At 40.3% G+C, this 9,890-nt stretch overlaps 1 protein-coding gene across 2 annotated transcripts in view; it reads right to left on the bottom strand.

Annotated features, from left to right (window-relative positions):
- Window positions 1-692: 692 nt before the first annotated feature.
- The window catches only part of SPTBN5 (spectrin beta, non-erythrocytic 5), a 90,033-nt gene continuing 80,835 nt past the window's right edge, over window positions 693-9,890 (bottom strand). For both annotated transcript variants that reach the window (XM_026849776.1, XM_026849777.1), the window contains exons 55-63: window positions 8,954-9,130; window positions 7,986-8,090; window positions 6,357-6,977; window positions 5,336-5,407; window positions 3,742-3,828; window positions 3,238-3,329; window positions 2,957-3,042; window positions 2,340-2,475; window positions 693-1,014 (exon numbers count right to left, since the gene is read on the bottom strand). In XM_026849776.1, coding sequence (XP_026705577.1) covers window positions 840-1,014; window positions 2,340-2,475; window positions 2,957-3,042; window positions 3,238-3,329; window positions 3,742-3,828; window positions 5,336-5,407; window positions 6,357-6,977; window positions 7,986-8,090; window positions 8,954-9,130 — 1,551 coding nt within the window. In that variant the 3' untranslated portion in view covers window positions 693-839. The remainder of the gene's footprint in view (window positions 1,015-2,339; window positions 2,476-2,956; window positions 3,043-3,237; window positions 3,330-3,741; window positions 3,829-5,335; window positions 5,408-6,356; window positions 6,978-7,985; window positions 8,091-8,953; window positions 9,131-9,890) is intronic.

The raw sequence follows: 9,890 nt of genomic DNA, 5'->3' as shown, positions 1-9,890 counted from the left end.
AAAACCTAGTGTAATGAGAACAAGTCGAGACTTCGTACAGATACCATATTATAAGTTTTTATCCTTTTCCCATATTTCCTCAAAAGATTATTATATAATTCCTATTCAATCCAGCTTCCCAATAGGCTCCTGTTAATCAACTTTGGGTTTGGTCTTTCTGAGAGCAGTGGTCTCGGGACTAGACTTCCTCCTTGCTATTCTGATTTTCCTCTCCTTTTCACTGGAAGACTGATTGGTCACATGTTTAGTTTCAGATTCCATTAAAAATGAGTAACACTGCAGACTTTTTTCCCCTAGTAACCTCATCCAGACAGAATTGGCAAATAGTTAGGGAAATGCTGGTTAACGTGTTGTAAAAATGAAAGATTGTGGAGACTACAAAACATGCAGGAATTATGTAACAAACGTTCCCTTTGAGACTTCTGCTTCTGTGGCGTACAGATCGCCCAACCCTCTTTAATCTTATCTGCTGATATCTGCAAAGATACTTGCAGGTGGCTGCTGCTCAGTCACAGCTTGCACCTTGTGCTCTGCTCGGTGCTCCCCATTTCTGTCTCACAGTCACCTCACTTGAGCTGTCTGGCTTAAAGGCCCCTCTGCTGTCCCATTAGGTAACTTGGAGTAGGTATCACTTAGGTGATATGATGAATGACAGTCGTCATATACAAAAAGTATACTAGATGCAGTCCTGTTTAATTACATTTAATAGTTTTACTAGATTCAATACATAATTAAAATAAGTTCCAAGGGTAGCGATTAACTTAAAACATATCAATACATTTCCAGAGGGCTGGGTTAAGATATAATGGTGAAGGGTCTGGTATTCATAGAGGCAAATATCATTTTTCTCTTCCTGCTTCTAGTAGAGATGGAAGCAGTTTTGGTTTATTACCACTTTGTTCTAGGCTTAGGGTGGTGATGGAGGCTCGTGTCACTGCTGTCCCATCTTCCTTAAAATCTGTGGAAAGTTGTGCAGACTCTCTCTCTGGTTTGATTTTGAAGGAAGGTGTTCTCCTGTCAACAATATGCATCACCAGAAAATCAGGTACAATCTAGAGGAGTTTAAGTCACTCTGAATATGTAAGAACTTGTTAGGCATCTAGCTCAGCAGCAAAAATCTACCAGGCAGAGGGAATAGGATTTCACATCATAGCCTGTAAGATTTTTAAAGGCTCCAAATGCATCAGAAATTGATTTACACTACAGGCCAAATTTCTGAATTTGGCTGTGGCTGTGTTTGGATTCACAAAACAGCCTTTGAGGAAAGTATCCAAAAAGTGCAACTTTACACAACTCGTTTGGCTCCTTAAATTAGGAGGCTGGTTCCTTTCAGACCCTGCTGGAGAGAATGTTTAGAGGAAAATCCAAAGCACCTATTGTAGACTCCTGCACAGATTCCCTCACCTGTCGGAACAAGTTTCTCCCCGTTTAGCATACAGGTAACCCAATCTTCAGATCAGATACTTTATTTCATTAACTCTGGTTCCTACAATAGGTGATATAAGAATTCCTCTGGGTGTCCCAATTTTAAGTCACCAACCACAAGGAAAGTGTGACTGACTATAGCAAGGCCCATTTATAAAAATTGGCTGTAGCACATCATAAATGCACAAACTAATTGAGGCAGAGTCATACTCTGGAATAATGTATTTTACTGGATTAGAATCATAGAACTGTTTAGGTTGGAAAAGGCTTTTAAGATCATCTAGTCCAGCTGTTAACCTAGCACTGCCAAGTCCACCACTAAACCACGTCGCTAAGCACCACATCTACACATCTTTTATATACCTCCAGGGATGGTGACTCCATCACTTCCCTGGGTCGCCTGTTCCAATGCTTGACAACTCTTTTGGCAAAGAAATGTTTCCTAATATCCAATCTAAACCTCCCCTGATGCAACTTGAGGCCATTTCCTCCTCCTGTTGCTTGTTACTTGGGAGAAGAGACTGACACCCATCCTTTCAGGGAGCTGTAGAGGGCGATGAGGTCTCCCCTCAGCCTCCTCTTCTCCAGACTAAATCCCCCCGTTCCCTCAGCCGCTCCTTGTAAGACTTGTGCTCTAGACCCTTCATCAGCTTTGTTGCTCTTCTGTAGACACTTGTCAACTACAAGATAGTGAGAGGCCCAAAACTGAACACAGTATTCGAGGTGTGGCCTCACCAGTGCCAAGTACAGAGGGATGATCACTTCCCTAGTCCTGCTGGCCACACGATTTCTGTGACATTAGTGACAGAGGGGCAGCACTTTCTGACCTCAGGACAATCTCCCTTTGTAGGTGACTGCTACCTGAGAGCAAAGAGCACTGACGTCTGTTCAGTCTTGTGGCACAGAGCCCCTACCTCAGGAGTGAGCTTTTGATGGTTAGTCTTTCAGGAGAGTCTCTGTCTGGAAAGTCCCACAGTCTTGTCTGGGAGGCCTCTGTGTTTGGAGCGAAAGGCTGCACCAGCACTGTAGAATGTGATCTGTTACTGTGTTCTGCAGAGTTAAAGAACACAAATAAAAACCTTCTGAAGTAGTGTTAGACGCAGCTTTCCATTTCTGGGTCCATAACAATTTTATCTGAACATCATTGTTATAATCATGCTCTGGCTTCCCTTCCAGTAAGCCACCGCCTAGTGATGTGTCCAGAAAGAGATCTAGATTCAGGAGAAAAAGCTGTTGATCAAGATCCAAAGCAACTCCTTAATAAAAGGATGAATGCAGCCCTTGGGCGAGGCCCCTCCCTGGGAATAACCTGATGCCAGCCCAGTACAACTGAAAGACTGCTTTGCAAGTCACCCTGGGCATTCTCCTGCCAGGTCATTCCATTGCAAGGCAGCAGGTGATGTGTACTGCTATCTACCAGAGCCAAAAAGCACAGCTCAAAATGCCCCAGACTAAGGACACCGCCTCATTCTTTTCTCTCACCGTCACCTGCTAAAAACACAGTTCATTCTTGCAGAAAGTGAGAATGTACCTATGTTATTATGTAGTGACTGCAGCCAGTCCTCCATCAGTGCCTGAGAAGGTGCTGAGAAGAAATACTCTGCCCCATCTCTCAGCCTGTAAATAAGGATAAGAGAAGGTGAATTCTAGTTAGTCTTGCCTTATACCTTCTGTCTTTGTGAATGAGGCAAGCACTGTAAGGCAGTTCAGTTATGCCTCCTAACAACACAAAGTCTTAAGTGACTGTAGGCAAATACAACCATAGATGTAGCTGTGTAGGTTTTTATTAGTGCATTTCTCCATAAGACTTACCGCAACATGAAGGCATTCTCCTTCCTGATGTAGTTTACCAGCCTCTCACATTTGGCACCAGGAATGCTGAGGGACAGGAGCATGGATGCATTCTGAAGGAGGATGAAATTAAAATAAAATGTCTTCTGCGTCTTTTCTGCTAGAATTCAATTCCATACCAATCTGCAAGCTGACTACACACCCATACAACCTTTTTCTGCTTCTAAATTTATAACTGGGATCACGGAATAGGAAGAACCACAGAGGAATAATGGACAATATCTTGAACACAATTTTCGAATAAGATACTTCTTTGAAGGAATATGTTTGAAAATTTCTGAAAGCTTATTATTCTGTCTTATAGTTGGTATCAATTGAACAATCGTTGAATTTTCACTCATCTGACATTTGAAAGAGAATTTATTACCCCACTCCCCCAAACAAAAGGAAACGTAACTATATTCTGTTAAATTAATTTTTACATAGGTAAACAGAGATTACTATAAAGATTCAAACCCAAATTACCTTAGATGCTTCTTTTTCATCATTATAGAAATCAAGCTTCAATCCATTAAGTTTTACGTAGAAGGATTTCCAAGACCTTGAGCCTGGCTACATGAATAGAAATTGTAATAAAAGCCAATTATTAGCCATATATTTTGAGTAGTGAAATCTTGCATGTTCAACTTCCACAGGAAGCCTATATATTATGATCACAGAAGCTCTCTTAGTCATGACTATCTCCTAGAAAAACAGAACCTGCTGTAGTTACTGGTGTGGGTAATCCAGGAAGGGTCTCTGAGTCAGGACTGAACAAATGCCATAACCTGGGGCAAGCAAGCTCTAGACCATGTTGTGCTCAGCAATATCTTTGAGAGAAATTGGGTAATCAAAGTTATGCCTATTTTTGGCCACTAAAAGCTCCACTTTTTTTCCCACCTGGAACACTGGCCCTTGCCTGCTGGTCACAGTCTAGTTTTGTTAGGTGTGTGGTTTCAATCTAATGTGGCTACTGAATTTTTCTCCATTTCCTAAACTAACCCCAGTGGGATGCTACTGAACACTGTGCAAAAGTGGATGCTATTTCCTAGCCCAATTATGTGCCACTGAAATGCTAGCCTAGTGCCATGACACCCTTCTGGATGAAGGATCCTATTACTCGTGTATATTCTTATTTTGTTGTGCCAGTAAATCAAGTTGTCAATTTGGTCATTCAGAGAAAAGGAAGAAACAAGTCCTGAGGAAGGTAAATCATAGCTTTACTTTTTGATAATATGGAAGTTCAGTACTACAACAAACTAAATTCAGTGTATCCAGAAGAGAGGAAAAACTAAATTTCTCTTCCAGAAGACAGAGTCCATACCAGATTCAATTTTTTAAACAGGTCTTTCAAGTTAAAATTTCAGAGGAAATAGTCTACGGAACAAATCCAAGAGAACTTGCTTATGTACAATGCCTCAGCAAACACTCAGATGTCTACAGATTGGTGGTGATTATTAGAAAATCTCCTGCCATGTTATGATCATTAGCCTACTGACCTGAAGTGATATTCTTTCCCAGGATAAGAATTTAGATTTCAGTTTCATTCAGCCCTGGATTAAACAAACCACTTCAAAGATAAACAGAAATCTTAATTCTCTTCTAGCACAGTTAGAAATTATAAGCATTGGGATCATGGGAGTGAGGACTTCCTCTGCCATCTAACCATCATATGCTAAAACAGGGTCTTGAAAGGAGTCTTTTTCTTTTTTTTTTTTTTTTTTTTTTTTTTTTTTAAATACTGATTTCAGTTGATATATTGAAATCTGTATTTATAATTTGTGGAACATAATTAACACGTTCGCATGGCCTAAACTCTGGTTCATAAGTCCGTTAAATGTAGACAGAGCCTGTTCTGCATGATTTCCATGACAAGCAAAGATTCCATTGTCTCTTAAGGACTTGATCGGGTAGTGCCAAAGTCAGTGGACACTTCTTCATACATTTTAGTGGTAGCTGAATTAAACCCACAGTCCTGAGCTCCTCTTCAGCAAGAGTTTATCCTGAAAAAGTCAGACCAGATCTGGACTATAACTCAAGGAAAGATGAATTAACCCAGAGTGATAGCATTTGTTTCTACCTGTTGTCTTCCTGGAAGGAGCTGGTCTCTCTTTTCTAGGAATCCCTCCATGTGCTGGAGTCTTGCAGAAACCTGAGACACACAAGAACATTGCTGTTTAACTTTAAAATAGTCCTAAAACATACATTAAAATTTCTAAAGGTGTCTCTAGATAAATTCCAGACAGAGAAACTGATCTCTACTGCCTTTAGCCTTTACATTCACATCACGGCTAGAAATCCTCTCTAGGTTGGAGTCACATCTGTGATACACTACCTAAATGAAGAGAATTCATATCCCTCTAGAACAACTTACTCATGGAATTTGCTCTATTGTGGTGTGTTAATTATTTAATATTATTTTTATATTATTAAATACAATTTAAACTTAAATTGCTAAAGTTATTCATACCACTCCTGCAATAATACTGAGTTACACCAATGTTGTACACTTTCCTCTCAAATTGCAAGAGGGGAAGGGAACAATTCTTACCTGTCCATGAGTTAACAGTGCATTTCCTGACAGGATAAGCAAACAGGAGAGGCTGGTTCTAGTCTTGCACCAGGCTCAGCTCTTTGGCAAGGGTAACACTAAGTCCTGCCTCGCTGACTTCTAAACTCAGTGAACACTAAGCACCACCACCTCACATGGAGGGTATGGGTAAGTTATCAGTCTTGCCTCTGTGAGACAGCATCTCCTGGTTCTTAAGTACTCTGCTGAGTATTCAGCAGCATGAATAACCTCTAGTTTGGGAAAGAAAAAGAGAAACCAATGCAGTTGTCAAGATTTAGGCTATAAAGCTGAGCAAATTAGAAATTGTTTTAAGCATTACCTAGCTGCTTAACTATTTTTTTGGAAAGGGTATCAACTGCAAAGGCACATAAAGTGCATCTTGCTGTTCGGATCCGCAAGTGTATCCACTAAAATTCCCACTATATAATGTTCTTTGTGACTTTGTCACAGAACTTCATTTATTTCCTTACTTTAACTAGCACAGGATAGCAGTTTTGTGAGGAGAAAGTCAGGTATTCCTGGGACTTACCAAAGATGTATTCTCTAGTCTCTCCAAAGAGGACTTAGACAGCAGTAAGTTTGGTGATTTATCTAGTGACCCTTGGCCAGGCTCAGATGGAGTCGCCATTAGTTTTGTCTGCAGGTTGGAGGAAGAGGATCCTCTAGCACTTTTTTCCCGAGGTGATAAAAGGCCTGTGGCATACAATTCTGACAAACTGCTGTTGTGTTGCTGGCTTATGGGAGTAGGAGATAAAGGAGAACTTAAAGAACTTTGACTTTCCAGAGATGTAGGTCGTGAACCCACCATCTTTGGTGAAGGTGGAGTGATAATCTCACTCAGCTTCCTCTCAGCTTTCATTTCTGTTTTGTTGCTGCTCAGCACATCTGGGACTCCCCCAGAAGTGAATTGTTGGAATGTTGATGGAGACTTTTCAATGGGGGAGAAAATGGTTTCAAGTGGGGCTATCCGGGACAGGCTGGGTAAGGTCGTGGATGGCAGTGGCGTTACACTCTTTTTCTCTGTCACTTTTGGCGGTGTATTCCTTTTGTCAGATGTTTTTCTTTTCAGAGAGGGAACCCGTACAATTTTGCCTTTATCCTTCTGCTCACTCTCTTCTGTGTCCACTTGTTTCAGGAGATTCATCTCCCTCTGTAGGATACAAATATTAAATTTTTTAAATGACCTTCATTACATTCATGGGTATTTAGCTAAGATTTTTTTTTTATTATTTTAAGCAAGTATAGTTTTTGAAATATGTTCTCTCATGGTATTGAATTTTAAGGCCTGTACCCCCATTGGCATTTTTAGAGTTGGAACTCAACTCAGTTGCTATGTGCTGAGCATTATTTTGTTGACCAAACCATGAATAGTGATGGCAGTTATCTCGAACACAGTGAATCCTGCCCTTGCTAAGTTCTCTGGAGACTGAGTCTTTAATAAGCTCTAGAGAAATTACACTTCTCTTCTGTGGCACTGCTTCTTTAAGTTTGCTGTAGAAACAGTGAGTATCTGGGGGTGTTCTCATGGAAAATTGTAGAGTGGAGGGCCTTTGTCCTTTCATTTAACCAATTTTCAGATCACTGAGCAAAAAGGCAGACTCAGCTAAGCTCATTTTTAGCCTAATGCCAAACACAAAATCTATGTTTTGGTGGTTATTTCTGGAAAATAATTTTTAAAACCATTAAAACAGCATCGGGGAGGCTGACTGAGTATTTCTGGTACTTAATACAGTCTACTGTAGAACTCTGATGTCAGAAGGAAAAAGGCCTATCTCTGCCTTTGGTCTCCCTCTATTTTCAAGCCTTTGCTATCCCCCAGCACTCTCTCATGGCTGCAGTCCTGAATGAATCAAATCTCTCTGTGTAGCAAGGGATCACCCTGTTTCTCACACAGCCACGTGCACTATGCACACTTTCTGCTGCTTCTGGCAGACGAAAGCTTCCAATTTCCCCTTAGAGATTTTGCAAGCTAGCTGGACTCTTTTGATCCACATACAGGTCTTATTCTCGGCTACTCTCTCTGCAGTATCTCAGCTCTGGTCACTCATTTACTCAGTCTCAGCACAGGAGTTCACTCTTACATGGAGTCACTGAGCTCCAAACATTCAAGGATCCACATCATCCTGTCTCACACACAGCTCATCAACCTATTTCTCACCTTAGTTTTCCTGTTGAGCTGAGCAAATTTCTCCTCCTGAGCTGCAAGCATCTTTTCAAAATCATGGTGTTTCTTCAGTAATTCCTCTACTTCAGATACTGAGCCCTGCATGGGAAAATTATCAGATATGGAAGACTAAAATCAAGTTCGTCAGAAGAGATTATGCCTAAGATTTTCAGACTTACCCATTCTATTTAGCCAAATGACGATTCTAAAGTTTTTGTAACTGAAGGTCTAAACTCCTGATAGTGTGTTAAAAATCTTAATTTATACTTAAAAGAAAGGTCCGTAGCTTCCAGTCTGTCTGCAGTACATGAGAAAAAGCTCAAATAACAGCATTCTTTTTTCTACAAAGCCATGTGGTACCATGGGTTCCAACTGTAACTGCTTAAATATGGATTAAGTAACACAGAGTTTATTCCTGCCCTACAACACATCCATCTTAAATCTGTCTTGCTCTCCACTTAGTTTTTGATACCTCAGTTTGTGACAATGTTTTCCCACCTTATAAACCATTAGAAGACAGTCAACAATAAGGAAAAAAAAAAAAAGCTATGGATGCTGATGTTTAAATAGGAATTTACAAGCTAGCTATCAAGCCATCTGTGAAAAATATTCTACTGAGCAAGAAGAGGTGGACAAAAGCCCTTTTCCTGTTTGAAACTGTCTCTCTGCATGAGAGGGAAGGTTGAACCCCCTGCAAGTTACCTTATTATGTGAAAAAATGGTCTGAAATTTTCCCCAGTCTTCTATCACCCCCTGGAAGTCACCACCTCCTGGAGCCCATCACCACGTAAAATGGAACAACTGTCCTGGGCTCGCTTCTGTAAGAGGACAGACCTCCTCCACATCTCAAGGGTGCATTACTGTTTAGATTGTGATTAACTTCAGGCCCAAGCTGATACATGCTCTAAGTCCTCTGTATATGCTAAGAGGCATTTCAGTAGTGTTGCACTGTTGTTACTCACCCCATAGCTAGGATCTGAAAGAAAGCTCTCCTTGGCAGATAGCCATGCTTCTGCTTGTTCTAGTTCTCTGCGGAGCAATTGAATCTCCCAGTTTTCTTCATATAACTGTTTCCTCATGTCCCAGCTCTCCTTTACCTTCTTCATCAGCTCCGACAGCTCTAACAGTTTTTCTTCAATCTGGAAAAATAACATTTGCAATGCCCAGAGGTGAAAAATTCAATCATACTTTCACATGACAGTCAACTAGTTTGTAATCTGTCCTTATGATCCAGAACATGACCTCTAGATAACTTTGTAGTGTTAACATAGTTTAGAAAGGATGTCTGAGTCCTTGTTTTTCTTACTTGAATTCATTTAGTTTGTATGTTGTATAGCTGTATATTATTATTGCATGTGTATTCCACAGACTGTATAACCAATATTCTGCTATGTGCTTTTCCCATGATGAAACTCCATACCCAGGCAATTTGTATTATAGAACTAGTGAGAACCAGAAGATTCAACAACTACATGAATTTATGGCAAAGCAACAATGGAGAGCCTTAAAATGTGAAAGTTCTCTAATTCTTTCTACAACAGAAATAAGGTAATCTTGGATAAATTCTGAAGATTTTTTTGATGGTGTGATCTTCAGATCTACAGATAGTATGAAGACAAGTTTGGGACCACTGCAAAGGTCAAAGTCTAAAGGTACATAGATAGCAGGATCACAGAAATTTTTACATTCTTGCCCCTTTAGCTCTTTAACATTTCTGAAGAATTACATATCTTCTGGTGTACTCAGGGACATCACTCCATCCTATAGTTGATCGCATTGTGATATATTTTATCCGATGTCTTGTGTAGTGAAATGCTAAAATCTCATTTATTATCTCACACCTTTTCTGTGGAATAGCGATAACTCCCTACCCTCCCACATAGCATGATCAATCCAGTG

This window comes from Athene cunicularia (genome assembly GCF_003259725.1).
Source record: "Athene cunicularia isolate RWA chromosome 5 unlocalized genomic scaffold, athCun1 chr5_part1, whole genome shotgun sequence".
In the NCBI taxonomy this organism is placed as follows: domain Eukaryota; kingdom Metazoa; phylum Chordata; class Aves; order Strigiformes; family Strigidae; genus Athene; species Athene cunicularia.
The sequence above is the reverse complement of the archived record's forward strand: the minus strand, read 5'-3'. Positions and strand labels throughout refer to the sequence as shown.